At 42.9% G+C, this 15,245-nt stretch overlaps 1 protein-coding gene across 1 annotated transcript; it reads right to left on the reverse strand.

Moving 5' to 3' along the window:
- Positions 1–4,906: 4,906 nt before the first annotated feature.
- LOC117534521 (beta-1,4 N-acetylgalactosaminyltransferase 2-like) lies at positions 4,907–14,014 on the reverse strand. The gene is made up of 12 exons (XM_034198731.1): positions 13,854–14,014; positions 13,301–13,444; positions 11,565–11,708; positions 11,160–11,266; positions 10,866–10,903; positions 10,425–10,491; positions 10,215–10,328; positions 9,876–9,962; positions 9,423–9,604; positions 8,989–9,132; positions 5,192–5,420; positions 4,907–5,091 (listed from the first exon to the last, which is right to left on the reverse strand). Exons 2-12 carry the CDS (start codon positions 13,435–13,437, stop codon positions 4,907–4,909), a joined length of 1,434 nt encoding a protein of 477 aa, XP_034054622.1. The 5' UTR covers positions 13,438–13,444; positions 13,854–14,014.
- Between the last annotated feature and the right edge of the window lie 1,231 nt (positions 14,015–15,245).

A 15,245-nucleotide genomic window follows, 5' to 3' on the forward strand; every position in this document is an offset into this window, starting at 1 on the left:
ATTTCGAACTCAGAGTAGGAGAAAAAACTCATTTTGAGAAAAGGACCTTTAAAGATTGCAGTGAGGCGCTAGCTAAACTATCCTGTTCTTTGGATGACAGCTTGCGCCTCGACGCACTCCGTGAATGTATTTCATGTTCAGGGTCATTTGTGTTTTGTATAACCTTGCTTCGTGCAAGTGACAATTGTTGGCGTCTTCTCTGTGAACGTTTTTTTCGCCGTTCTTTTGCCATTTTGAGATTTCAATTTCTAGCGGAAAGCTAACCAGGAAGTGTTTTAGCACTCCACGTGACGCATCTGAACGAATCACGTTGTCAGAAATTGACACCAGCCAATGAGATTTCGTTTCTTGGTTTAAGACCCCTTTGTGCTTTCACGATTGGTTGCTGATACAAAGGAAATGACCATATTTAGCTTTTCCAGCGATACCTCTGTTGACATGGTGCACACAGCGGTCGCGGTACTTTATGTTACGTTAGAATGCTAACTTTTGGTGAATTTAGGAGAAATCTACAGACGCAAATAGACAAACTATAGTAACATAAACACTTAAATGTGTATTTTGTACGTTTTCCTTCCAAAAGCCTGAAAGAAAACATGTTATCGAATCAAAATAGCACAACATCTCAAAATTGACCAGTAGGCTACTGCCGTGTCTCGCCTTAAAACAAGAGACAGTGTACATCAATAAACATATTAAAAACATGTAGATGTGCTGGAATGAGCCAAAAGGCTAGTTCTCCCCGATGGTCCCTTTCCAGATGGATTCTACAAGAATACAAACACCACCACATTGTTACAAGAGACGACATCACTGAATACAGGTGAGGAGCAAGTCATGATAATAAAGACAACATTCACAATACGCACACACTCACACACACACATCAGTGCTGACACTGTTGGTTTTCAATGAGCCACTTTTGAACACTGTGCTTGAATGAGTCGTAGGATGAGGACTCTCATTAAATAATAGTTTCCTCAAAGACTTCAATCTACTGAGGCCTGGACTGAACCTCATGTTTCACTTTGAATACAAAATGAATGAATGCAAATATGCTGTGTGTTGTCCTGTAACACTAGACTGTCTTTAGAGGTGAAACCAGAGGCCTGTACGACGAAGCCGGTTCAACCTAACCTGGATATGTTTGAGTTAGCCGGTTGGCCTAATCCAAAACATACGCTGAACAAAAATATAAACGCAACACTTTTGCTCCCATTCTTCATGAGATGAACTCAAAGATCTAAAACATTTTCTATAAACACAAAATAACCATTTCTCTCAAATATTGTTCACAAATCTGAAAAAGTCTGTGATAGTGAGCACTTCTCCTTTGCCGAGATAATCCATCCCACCTCACAGGTGTGGCATATCAAGATGCTGATTAGACAGCATGATTATTGCACAGGTGTGCCTTAGGCTGGCCACAATAAAAGGCCACTCTGAAACGTGCACTTTTGCTTTATTGGGGGGGTCTGGGGGGGGTCCGAAAACCAGTCAGTATCTGGTGTGACCACCATTTGCCTCACGCAGTGCAACACATCTCCTTCGCATAGAGTTGATCAGGTTGTTGATTGTGGCCTGTGGAAAGTTGGACCAGTGGGTTAGTTGAGCCAGTGGGTTAGTTGAACCAGTGGGTTAGTTGAGCCAGTGGGTTAGTTGAGCCAGTGGGTAAGTTGAGCCAGTGGGTAAGTTGAGCCAGTGGGTTAGTTGAGCCAGTGGGTTAGTTGAACCAGTGGGTTAGTTGAGCCAGTGGGTTAGTTGAGGCAGTGGGTAAGTTGAGCCAGTGGGTAAGTTGAGCCAGTGGGTTAGTTGAGCCAGTGGGTTAGTTGAGCCAGTGGGTTAGTTGAGCCAGTGGGTTAGTTGAACCAGTGGGTTAGTTGAACCAGTGGGTTAGTTGAGCCAGTGGGTTAGTTGAGGCAGTGGGTAAGTTGAGCCAGTGGGTAAGTTGAGCCAGTGGGTAAGTTGAGCCAGTGGGTTAGTTGAGCCAGTGGGTTAGTTGAACCAGTGGGTTAGTTGAGCCAGTGGGTTAGTTGAGCCAGTGGGTTAGTTGAACCAGTGGGTTAGTTGAACCAGTGGGTTAGTTGAACCAGTGGGTTAGTTGAACCAGTGGGTTAGTTGAACCAGTGGGTTAGTTGAGCCAGTGGGTTAGTTGAGCCAGTGGGTTAGTTGAGCCAGTGGGTTAGTTGAGCCAGTGGGTTAGTTGAGCCAGTGGGTTAGTTGAGCCCGTGGGTAAGTTGAACCAGTGGGTAAGTTGAGCCAGTGGGTTAGTTAAGCCAGTGGGTTAGTTGAACCAGTGGGTTAGTTGAGCCAGTGGGTTAGTTGAGCCAGTGGGTTAGTTGAACCAGTGGGTTAGTTGAGCCAGTGGGTTAGTTGAACCAGTGGGTTAGTTGAGCCAGTGGGTAAGTTGAGCCCGTGGGTTAGTTGAAGCCAGTGGGTTAGTTGAACCAGTGGGTTAGTTGAACCAGTGGGTTAGTTGAGCCAGTGGGTTAGTTGAGCCAGTGGGTTAGTTTGAGCCAGTGGGTTAGTTGAGCCCGTGGGTTAGTTGAGCCGGTGGGTTAGTTGAACCAGTGGGTTAGTTGAACCAGTGGGTTAGTTGAACCAGTGGGTTAGTTGAACCAGTGGGTTAGTTGAACCAGTGGGTTAGTTGAGCCAGAGGGTCAGTTGAGCCAGTGGGTCAGTTGAACCAGTGGGTCAGTTGAGCCAGTGGGTCAGTTGAGCCAGTGGGTCAGTTGAGCCAGTGGGTAAGTTGAACCAGTGGGTTAGTTGAACCAGTGGGTTAGTTGAGCCAGTGGGTTAGTTGAGCCAGTGGGTTAGTTGAACCAGTGGGTTAGTTGAACCAGTGGGTTAGTTGAGCCAGTGGGTTAGTTGAGCCAGTGGGTTAGTTGAGCCAGTGGGTAAGTTGAACCAGTGGGTAAGTTGAACCAGTGGGTAAGTTGAACCAGTGGGTAAGTTGAACCAGTGGGTAAGTTGAACCAGTGGGTTAGTTGAACCACCCCCTGTAACCAGGCAACGCCCTATAGTTGTAATCAAGTGACCAGAAAGTATGCAAGCTCCACCCATTTCTCATTGCCTGTGAAAGAGAGATCCTCATTGTGTTCTAGTAACTACAAAGGTTTACAAAAAAACGTTTTTTTGCTTGTCAAAGTAAATGTTCTAGATGTCAGCTTATCGGCTGTCATGTCAAAAAAAGTATCCAGGTTTAAACACATATATTGTCCCTTTTAAACTTTTTACTATCCTATAATACACATTGGAATGATTTCTTACTTTATTTTTTACAACTTTATTAAATCCTCTCTCTCTCTCTCTCGTCACACAAAGATACTGCACACTTATGTTATTGATTTATACAATCATCTGGCAACGAGGGAAATCAAACTGTAGGGAATGTGACGTCATCAACCGCAAGTCGTCCATCTTTGGAGGCTACCAGCAGCCGGTGGAATAGTGACAAATTACTTCTTAACTAGACCCTTCAGAAAAACGCGATTCTGCGATCGCAGAATTTACCGCATAATCAGCAAAATGGCGCAGATTTTTTAAAAGGCCGCATATTTATCAAAAGGCGCATAATCCCCGCATTTTCCCACACAAAGTTGAGGGGAAAAAAAAGTTAACTCGTCTTGACGTGATGATGATGATGATGACGGGACGTCATCAGCTCGCGCATCACAGAAGGTAAACAACACCGTAGAGTGAACGTGTGGAGCTCACACGAGAGAGAAAACACCAAGATGAAAACTCTAATCCATCTAATTTACCGACGAACATTTCTGCTAAAGACCGGGCAAAGCAGTTCCCCGATGTCTTATGAAACTATTCTGCACCCCGTGCAACTGTGTGTTGGAGGCTTGGAGCATAAGAGAACATCGACGGTGACGACCCACTTTGATTCATTCAAACATTCGAAAATGCTTTCTGCTGCTGCGGACAAGAAAGCCAAACAACTCACGTTCACCGAGGCATCGACCTCCAAAACCCTTTCGAGGGCTACAAGAAACGAGGTGAGCAGCCTACAAGATTGAAGCTGGTCAGATAACGAACATGAAATGAAATGAAAACAGAATGAGGCGGAGAAGTGTGTGTGTGTGTGTGTGTGTGTGTGTGAGAAAGAGAGAGAGTGTGATTAAAATAGCCCAATTGCTTTAACAATAAATAAACATTGAATGTGTTTAATTGTATAGTAAAAGGGATTTAACGTTAGTGGCAGGTTGTGTGTGAGAGAGAATAAATAAATAAGACATCCCAATATTTATTTTTCCCGCATATTTAGCAACTTTCCGCAATTTCACCGCATAAAATCACATAAAACCGCATGTTTGATCGCATAATCAAGGATTTTTGCCCGCGTTTTTCTGGAGGGTCTACTTAACGTTTTAAACATGGTCGGTAGGCACTGTGACGTCACTGGCTGTAACAGACACTCCTAGGGCCAACAAAGGAAGGACCATGGGATTATATGGGGAGACGTAGAAGCATCCCCGAGAGACGCTGAATGTGGAGAACTACAGGAATCCACTGCACTGGGAATACGATTGAAAACGGGTAATATCACCCGTATACGTACATATTCTGGGAAAATAATTATGCATGATAAACCCACGTTAGCTGTCTTAACTCAGTCTGGATGACTCTATAGTCAATACACCTGTAGATCGGAAGGCCGCCCTGTTTGTGAACTTGACATGGTCTTCCAGATCTATCAAATCGTACCATTCTCTATAGCCTTTATTTTGGTAAGACAAAAAGTACTGCTACAACTGACACACTGTTTACAGACAGAAACTTAAGTAAAGAAAATATTTCTTGGATCATTGATGTGTTCAATATGAACCATTGTCATTGTATTACACCATACAGGAGAATTATATTTATACATCCTCTTCCTTTATCCTCTGGTCTTCTATCCAAAGAGGAGACACTTCAGGTGGTTTTTAAAGAAGTTAAGCTGCGATCTTGAGTGCCGATCATTATCGCCAGGGTGTCTGAACCTCCCGTAGTGGTTGTTTGCACGTGCTTTCTGATGTCCAATGGACACATGGCCACACGTTGCCACCATCAAGGAGCCAAGGCCATCCATGAAGAACTCTGGAGACAGACATTTTCCATTTAGAAAAAACACAGCTCTATTGTGGACAGCAAACAATGAAAGAGTGGACTTACTGCCACTTGGACCATCTAGACCTACCTGAGTGTGCTACCCTCTTGAGCTTAGGGTCGAATCCCACCCTCTGTGCGGCATCTGTACGAGCCAGGAAGAAGTTGACCACTCCACTGACCAATGAGCATTGTGGGTAACCAGGAAGAGAGTGGTACCTCCCTCTGGACTTCCTGTACATGCAGCCACCTTCCGTTTCGTCTCCTTCCTCATAGATGAGAGAGAAAGAAAACTGGTTTCCTCCTACTTTACCGCCGAGCTGAAAGGAACAGAGAGACAAGAGAACTGCTTATAATCTGACTACCTGCTCATCGTGTACCTGCTTCTTGCCCAGACACATGCTGGAATAAACTTTGTTGACAGATTAACAGTCAATTCATCCTTTTAATTGTATGACCAGATCTCCACATTACACTTTAGTCTCAGAAGGCTTACTGTGTGTACAGCATATAATACCCAAAGACCACGATTCATGATCCAGACTAACTTTAATACTGTCAGGCGAGAGAAAATGATTCCCCAGGTGCCGAGTTAATAACAGAATTGGATATGTGTGCATGCAGACAAAGAGAATACAAGTAGGATTAGAGACATGAAAGTCTGCATAAACATGGCTGAGTCAGCGATAACTTTCGAGGGGTGGAGGTATGCCCATTACTTTGAGTTCGTCCGAAGAATAGACAGGAAGTGACGGTGAGGTGCAAACTGTGTCCAGGCCAGAAGCTGTTATCCACTGCTGGAAACACCACGTGGTCAAACCTCAACAAGCACCTGCAAAGAACACATGCTAAGGTGAAGCTAATAGCTAAGGACCCCCGAACCCAGAGTGAGGATGTTGTGAGTGCGCCGCCGCCGAAGCAGCAACAATTAGAATTTGGAGGAGTGGTAACCAAAGCAGAGATGGACAGGCTTGTAGCATCCTTCATAGTAGAGGAAATGTTGCCCATGTGCACAGTGGAATCACCATCGTTCAGAGATATACTGCGCACAATACAGATATCAGGAGACAGAGGACAGCCACGGTCAGGAGAACATTCAGGAGCTATCTGGATCAGTCTGATGCGACAGCTGAACTAAAGAGAACATTTGAAACTTTAGCAGTCTGCGTGATCTGCCAGTAGGGAGGGGCGGGCCGGCCCTGCGAGTAAAGTAACGAGTAAAGTAACGAGTAAAGTAACGAGTAAAGTAACGAGTAAAGTAACGAGTAAAGTAACGAGTAAAGTAACGAGTAAAGTAACGAGTAAAGTAACGAGTTACTTTATGTAGAGAGTAACGAAGTAGTGTAATATATTACTTTTTAAAACAAAGTAATATGTTACTGTTTTTTTTAGTAACGACCCCATCTCTGGTCCCCACTAACACTAAGAAAGTGGATCACTCCTGTTCTGAAGTCTTTACACTGGTTCCTCACTAACACTAAGAAAGTGGATCACTCCTGTTCTGAAGTCTTTACACTGGTTCCTCACTAACACTAAGAAAGTGGATCACTCCTGTTCTGAAGTCTTTACACTGGCTTCCTGTGTGTCAAAGAATAGATTTCTAAATACTGCTGCTGGTTTATAAAGCACTGAATGGTTTAGGCCCAAAATACATTTCTGACCTCCTGCTAAATGATGAAGCATCCAGATCTCTCAGGTCTTCAGGGACTGGTCAGCTTTCTGTCCCCAGAGTCAGAACTAAACATGGAGAAGCAGCGTTCAGTTATTATGCTCCAAATATCTGGAACAAATCCCAGAAACCTGCAGGTCCGCTGCAACTCTGACTACTTTCAAATCCAGCAAGAAGACTTTTCTTTTTGTCGCTGCTTTTAATTGAACTATTCATATCTTAGACTGCACTGTAACTTTTATCCATGTACCATTCGTTTTATTATCTTTGCTTTTAAATTCCATTTTATAATATGTTTCTTAATGACATTAAAAGCCAGCGGGGGCAAACACAACAATATTGCACAAAACTGTCACACACTCTATATGAAATCTCCTTTTGATAAAAATGTTATGATGGATTATCAGTAATCATTTCAAAGTGACCGACACATTGGATGAACCGTCAGCAGCGTTTATATGCGTTTTAATGCCATTGAACACGACTTTTGATCAGAAAACAGCCAAGGTAAGACATATGCCGTTTTGGCTCCGTAAAGCTACGTTGTGTGTCGTCTGGTTTTGCCTTCACTGCCCTGAGTTCTGGTCGCACAGTGATGATACTTATACCTCTAGAATCTGTGGAATATCAGCTTTAAATTTGATATATTGTTTGTGCAGATCCAATAGGTAATACAATATTTCTACCGTGAGTTATGTAAGTGTGTTGGCATTTTTTCGCTTAGTGCTAATTCAGAGGCTTGGTATTACCCTTGTGTTTTGTTTAGCTAAACATTTTTCATATCGTCAGTTAGCTGAGTTTCTTCCCGTTAAGTGGGTATGACACATGAATAGGTTGTTAAATGTGAAGAAGCCCCGAGACAGTTTCGTGAAAAGAAAGCCGCTGGCGGGGGCTGCCGGGCTTTCACAGGTTCCACAGCTTAACATTTAACAACCTATTAATCTGTCATACCCACTTACGGGAAGATGACAGTTAATGGTCCGGCCCTCAAAACCTCGATAGTGAGTTTTCCTCCCTCGCCGTTAAGCACGATATTGCTATAATTCCTGTGTAAATGGTCAAAAAGTGTTCAAACTTTACATGTGTGCTAACGGTACAGCCCTCAAGATATATACAAGTACCTTGGTGTTCACATAGATAGTACACTCAGCTGGAAGGCGCATGTTGAAGGTCTGTGCTCTAGACTTCAACAGCGGTTCTACTTTCTGCGTCGACTCTTGGCTTTCGGAGTCGACCAGAAGTTCATGTTACTGTTCTATCATGCAGTGTTGGAGAGCATCATGAGGTATTACTGCCTGGTATGGTAACTTGACAGTGCAGTCAAAGTCACAGATCGCTCGCCTGGTACAGACTGCTATGAAAATTATGGGGGTTAAAAAACACCCATCTCTCCAAAACATATACGAGCAGTCCGTTATCAGACAGGCAAACAAAATGGTGTCTGATCCCACCCACATACTCCACCCAGAATTCCAGCTCCTACCTTCTGGTAGAAGATTCAGGGTTCCCAAGAGCAGGCTGAACCGTTATAAGCACTCATTCCTACCTATGTCCATTAAGCTTCTTAACATTCACATGAAATGTAGTCAAATGTAATGAAATGTACTTTTTAAATGTTGGCCATGAGGGGTTGTGCAATAGGTCGCCATTGTCAGTATGTGCGTCTGTGTATTGTGTTTGTTCAAATGGTGTATGACTGAAATGTGTATGTCTCTTAATGTCCTCTATGTTTGTATATGTACATGTATGCTGAACTGCAGGGCGGAGTCCAGAACAAATGAGATTTCGTCAAATGCCGTCATGGTAACAACATGGTCACCAGGAAACACAGTTCTCATAACTCTATTGAACATCTTCCAAACGGCCCAAAACTTCCCAGGTTTGATAACGATACAGCCCACAACACATCTAGGCATATTATAGGGTGTCCTCAAATGCCGTTGCCACGGCGACAGATCACTCGCCATCAAACACAATGTTTATGATACTGCTGTAACTGTACTTTGTCCGATCGGCCTGAAACTTCCCAGGTTTGCCAACGGCCGAGTCCTCGAGACACTTGCGTGACACGTCAACGTGCGGACAACAGCCTGCGGACTTTTGAAGACCCGCTCAACGCTGCATGCTTGCAGCTTTAATTATTCTTGTATTTATATCCATCATATTTTTTTTATTAATGTGCTATATAAATAAACTTGCCGTGTCTTGCTTTGACTTACCACGTCGAGTTCAGGGTTCGCCTCCATCACTCTCACCATCTCTTCGATTTTCGTCAACTCTGTAAACAGGAAGTCATCGTCCACCCACAGGAAGTACTTGGTGGTGACCTGGGAGACCGCCAGGTTCCTGCCAGCAAACCAGCCCTGATGGAGGAAAATATCATTCATGATTGGACCATCGTTGTTAGTTATTAACTGGAAAGTAGAGACTGTTTTGAGATGGGAGAAAGTAAGCGCCCAGTGGCCCTTTTCCAAAATCTGACCTCCTTAACATGCAGAGTTATTGCAAAGTTGCGAGATGATAAATCGGTCCAGTTGAGGTCAAACGGGTTGCCTATTGCCCCCCCCCTTGTTGACTCACTGCCTTTCTGTTTTCTAAGTTCAAATTCCATGTAATGCTCATTTGTCTTGTATAGTGTCACTTTGAAATGTACCTGTGCTGGAGGCATGATGAAATGTTGGATGTGATCTCCAGTAATCTTCTCTGTTACAAAGCTGTCATCTGCGATGATAACTTCCATGTCTTTATAGAACTGCCGGATGCTTTTCAACAACAGATTGAGTTCTGGGTAGCGCAGGAACGTCTTTGTGGTGATGGTGACTTGAGAGTTGATATCTGACATAGAGAGAAGAGTTATTTCAAGAAAAGACACATGAAGACATCATGACTGTCCATGCTGTTCCATGGCTGGAATGGATTATTTCAACGGTAACTGATTTTACATTGGTCAACATTAACAGGATTGGTGAAGTAGTCCGGAATATACTATACAGCATTTTATATGGCTCACTGATTGATGCGTGAATGTATATCCCACAAAGAAGAGAAGCAGCCTTCCTGCCATGAATGAATGAGTGTTTTGTCCCCACGCTGAGTGAACTCCCACCTGTTCCCATGTCGTACAGGACTGGAGGTTGAGGCTGTTTGATGGTAATGGGAAACACAGCCTCATGGTCCTCAAACTGGAAGGATGCTGAGAACAGAAGAGGAAAGCTGTGTCTCACTGATAATACATTAGGTAGGGCACACTAACACATTTCACAAACTCTAGATTAAACACCCACAGAAACACACATTTATACAAACAAACCTGTACAAAACATTGACAACTTTGCAATTCTATTTGATTACATGTGCTCTTTTAGGGTTAGGGTGAGGGTTATCTTGTGCATCTCCTTGCTACAAAGACACATTTAGTATACAAAGACAATTCTTTATGTCATACCGAGGTCTCCGGTGTGTATGTGGTAAACAGTGCTGGTATAGGACACATCAGCCAGCAGCTCATTGAGGGCCTCCAGGCTGCTGGTCTCCATCATCAGTCGGCTCTCACCATTACCTGTCATGGGGAGAACATACTATATGAGTTTATCTCCACCAAAACATGTGTATACTTTTTCATTTGTTTAACCAGTCACATTTAGTTAGAGCTCACCTTGGACCTGCGCTCCTTCAGCTGGAATCACTGTGCTCAGGACTCCTTTGGACACTTTCAAGGAGACCTAGAGTCGACACACTCAGTAAATCTTCATCGTTTATTTTGGAAGAAAAAAAAACATGGGATGACGATGGGTGAAAAAAACTATCAAAATATTTGCGTACTCTACTTCTTGCCATAACATTAGCATTGTTTGATTAAAAAGGTTGAATTATCTTCAGTTAGTTTAGCACCATGGAAATAACCACCACCAGGGAGAGCACACACCGGCTGCAAAGCACAGGGGAAGCTGGGATGCACAGATAGCCCACATCAGGAAAACCCAAGATATCTCAATGGTATTGGAATCGGAGGAAATCACATAGTGATGGCTAAAGTTAAGAAGAGGACCCAGGTTTCTCTGAAGGAGATCAGATGTATCTGTGGGATCACACCAACCGTGTAGTTGCTTCTTTGTGCTGCATGCAGTGCTAGACCTGAAATCAAAAGGAAGTGTGCTTTGATACTCTCCAGTTACACAAGTACAGTCATTCACCTCTGGCTTTGTTGACCATGTACTAAACACATGTAACGCAAATATACCAGGGTGTGATCAAACCAAAACAAACATCTCCTTCCTGTCTAACTGGTTCCTGAGCCATTCATCAATATTTGTTCACTGTATTTAAACACAGCCTTCTGTTGTGTCACAATGCAGAGTAATGAAAGGACAACCTGTACGGTGTAGCATACCTGGGATGAAGGTGGGGGTCATAGGTCGTACTTTGAAACCCTGGATAGGGTACTGCAGGGGAGAGTTAGACGGAGCATACAGCCGTGTGGATAACACAGACTCAGTCCTGTTGGGGAGATAGGAGGGTTAGTAGTGAGGATGAGGTAAAGGCTTCAAACATAAATCAAAAAGATGCCGTGCAAGTATGTGATCCAATAAATAAAATATATCCAAATTGTTTTAAATGGCTTTACAGTGGACAGGCAGATATAAAAGGTTTACAGGCGGTATATTATACCTGGTATTACTGAGATGCTCTGTACCTTTATAAGATACTCTTCTTGTTCAAGAATATAAACACTAGTATTTCCAATGTTCTGCTTGTAATAATAACAAGTCAATGGCAAGCACCCACCCTTAACTACCTGTTTTTGTGTTGTCGGAGCTCCTTTTGTCTGCGCTGCATCAGCTCCTTAGACTCAGCCTCAGGGAAGGCATCTTTGAGGAGAAGTGCACCTGTGGGACAGGTGCATGGACCAGGTGGGGGGAGATAACTCGGGGGAGGCAACCTGCAAAGTTGGGGGTTTCATGGACGTCATCAAGTATCACAATTAGGTTTTTGTGATATTAAGAGTAAACAGCTACAATGACCAACCATACGGTAACCTCCGAGTGAAGCCGATGCATAGGTGCTTTAAACTGTTACCATAGGGCGGGGTGTCCGGTGCCTTGCTCAAGGGCACCACGGCAGGGCAGGAGGTGAACTGGAACCTCTCCAAGTAGCAGTCCACACTCCATATGTAGGTCTGTTCGGGGACTTGAACCGGCGACCCCTACGGCTCCCAGTCCAAGCCCATACTAAAACATTTCCTGACGAGTTCAGGTTCTCAATCTCTAGATGAAGTGTTTTTCATTTCAGATGTCCATTTTTCAATGATGGTCTCATGTGGAGTAAACTATAGCAGGGTACACTTTAGTAAATATACATTTAGCACATCGTAGCATGGAGCAGATCAGGGCCGGCCCTGGGCATAGGCAGTATAGGCGAATGCTAAGGGCGCATCAATCAATCAGCGCCGAAAATTGAAAGACAAAAAAAAGTTAGAAATTTAAAAAATATTTTTATTTCATAACACAATTTCCCGATTTTGTATCAACAAAGTACATCTTATTATCTTATACTAACAGAACTACGCCTATATTGCGTACAACGCCCATAAACTATGGTGCACCCCCCCCAAATCAAGTTGAACCGCCCCAGTAAAAACCAGAGGTTTATGTGAAATAGTTCTTTTTTTTTTAAATAATGGTTTTAGTGGGCAATTATAGGTTTTAATTTTGTATTTGTGTGAATTTAAAATAAATAAAACTCCCAAAAAACGTATACAGCTTTTATTAACATTGGAATTTACTGTGTAAGCGGCCGCGGAGGAGAGCTTCAGAGAGCTCTCTCCTGAAAGACTGAGAGGCTTTGATAACCTCAGCTCAGTGAGGTAAAGGCACACCTTTATATGATCATTATAGTTAAAAAATAAGATAATAGTATAAAATACTATAAAGTTGTTATTAATAAACAAGAATACAGTTTAAAAGGGGAGTGATTTGTAAAATATCTATAAATAAATAAAAAATCTGCTTACAGTTCTGTTTCATCTGGGTGTTGAGAGATGTATCCATAGATCTCTTAATGTTGTTCTCAAAGTGCACCAGATTGATGCTTTTAACTTCAATATTACAAAAAAATCCCCCTAGAGGAGGTTAGGTCCACCCCACTTAAATCATGTTCAAATGGATAGGAAACTAAATACATTTGCACACATCTTGTGTCCATATCTTTCTGTTTTGGTGGTCATGCCACAACTGTGCATGCATGCGCGGGTCATAGTGAGTGTCTGCATTTTGGGGGGTGGGGGGTGGGGGGGGGGGGCGCCAGCTAAAATCTTGCCTAGGGCAGCCAATTGGTTAGGGCCGGCCCTGGAGCAGATTCCCAGTAGGGATGCACCAGCTCAGTCAGTGGGGACTAGGTTTGACCTCCTGCAGAGGGCAGTACTGTTTGACTCCATTGCAATTTGGACCACTACAGTTTCAACAATGGGGTTGGACTGGCGTGGGGAGTAACGTAAGCACTGCATGCAATCAGGATTAAAAGAACCCTCTTTACCTCTTTGTTTTTGGATAACTTGGTTTTAAAAGCTCTTTGTGGACAACATGGCTTAAAAGATCTCCACCAATGGAAGAGAAAAATAAATGGTGCATGTTGCCGACACACATACGAGAACAACAGTCCAAATGTTGCATTAGCCATCTGTAGAGAGACAAGAAGAGGCCAAGGGATCAATTCATTAAGCATTTGCTGTTTTACAACATGTTTCAATGGAACTTCCGACACCAGTAAACAACAGAAACCCACCAACATACACTGTATAGCACAGGAAGAACAGAACAGAACTGGCACTCTATATGGGACAAAAAGACCAAGAAAGTGTCACCATACGTTCTAAAAACATGAAAGAAATCAAAAAGGTAATGAAAGAATAACGCCGCTCCGGAGGGCCTTTTGTCAGCGCTGGGGAATATCACCAGGACCCAGATGCAGTTTCAAAAGACAAAAATGTCAGGGAACAAAAAGCTAGCTTTATTAAAAAGCCAATGAGAAGAAAAAAAACAACAACTAAACAAGACCGAGGAAAAAGACAGACATGAAACAAACTTACAAGCATGGGCCGGTATCTAGGACAGACGACGAACAGGTAACTAGGACAGACGACGAACAGGTAACTAGGACAGACGACGAACAGGTAACTAGGACAGACGACGAACAGGTAACTAGGACAGACGACGAACAGGTAACTAGGACAGACGACGAACAGGTAACTAGGACTTGAAAAAATACGACGATCCGACATGCAGCACACGGGAAAGAGAAGACTAAATACACAGAAGGGTAATCACAGGACAAGACACAGCTGGCAGGGGATGGCAGAAAACACAAGGGCAACAGGTGAACACAATGAGGCACAATCAGACACAGGAAGGAAGACCAGACACGGGGGAAAACAGAATTTCAAAATAAAACCATAACTAAACACACACAACTAAAACCATGACACCTTACGCACGGCTGTTCTTTTGATCAAGTACAATATCTGAGTACTTCTACTTTTACTGAAAGTACAAGATCTGAGTACTTCTACTTTTACTCAAGAACAAGATCTGAGTACTTCTATTTTACTCAAGTAAAAGATCTGAGTACTTCTACTTTTACTCAAGCAAAAGAATCTGAGTACTTCTACTTTTACTCAAGAACAAGATCTGAGTACTTCTACTTTTACTCAAGTACTAGATCTGAGTACTTATACTTTTACTCAAGTAAAGATCTGAGTACTTCTACTTTACTGAAGTACAAGAAGTCTAAGTACTTCTACTTTGACTCAAGTACAAGACCTGAGTACTTCTACTTTTACTCAAGTACAAGATCTGAGTACTTCTACTTTTACTGAAGTACAAGATCTAAGTACTTCTACTTTGACTCAAGTACAAGACCTGAGTACTTCTACTTTTACTCAAGTACAAGATCTGAGTACTTCTACTTTTACTCAAGTACAAGATCTGAGTACTTCTACTTTTACCAAGTACAAGATCTGAGTACTTCTACTTTTACTCACGAACAGAGATCTGAGTACTTCTACTTTTACAAGTACAAGACTCTGAGTACTTCTACTTTTACCAGTACAAGATCTGAGTACTCTACTTTTACTCAAGTACAAGATCTGAGTACTTCTACTTTTACCAAGTACAAGATCTGAGTACTTCTACTTTTACTCAAGATCTGAGTACTTATACTTTTACTCAAGGTCTGAGTACTTCTCCCAAGGTCGAGTACTTCTCCAGTCTCTCTACAGCAGATGTACTCTTAAAACCCCAATGGAATATAAGGTAACTCCATCTCACACGAAACGACAGAACTGTGATTCTGATCACCATCAGAGAATAGTTCAAGGTTATTTTATAGGAACATGGATTCTCACAGTTGGTCTTTGCGAGGATCCTCTCCGAGGACCCTCTCAGAGGCCTCCGAGGACCCTCTCAGAGGACCCTCTCCGAGG

Source organism: Gymnodraco acuticeps, unplaced genomic scaffold (assembly GCF_902827175.1).
Source record: "Gymnodraco acuticeps unplaced genomic scaffold, fGymAcu1.1, whole genome shotgun sequence".
NCBI classification, from domain to species: Eukaryota; Metazoa; Chordata; class Actinopteri; order Perciformes; family Bathydraconidae; genus Gymnodraco; species Gymnodraco acuticeps.

Bases quoted from the DNA above. Each gene is read 5' to 3' on its own strand.
- LOC117534521 (XM_034198731.1), bottom strand. From the start codon at position 13,437: ATGCAACATTTGGACTGTTGTTCTCGTATGTGTGTCGGCAACATGCAC. The intron at 9,133-9,422 runs GTACATTTCAAA...TTCCTCCATCAG, and splicing joins TCATCATGCCTCCAGCACAG to GGCTGGTTTGCTGGCAGGAA. The intron at 5,421-8,988 runs GTAAGTCAAAGC...TGTTCCTTTCAG, and splicing joins CGAACCCTGAACTCGACGTG to CTCGGCGGTAAAGTAGGAGG.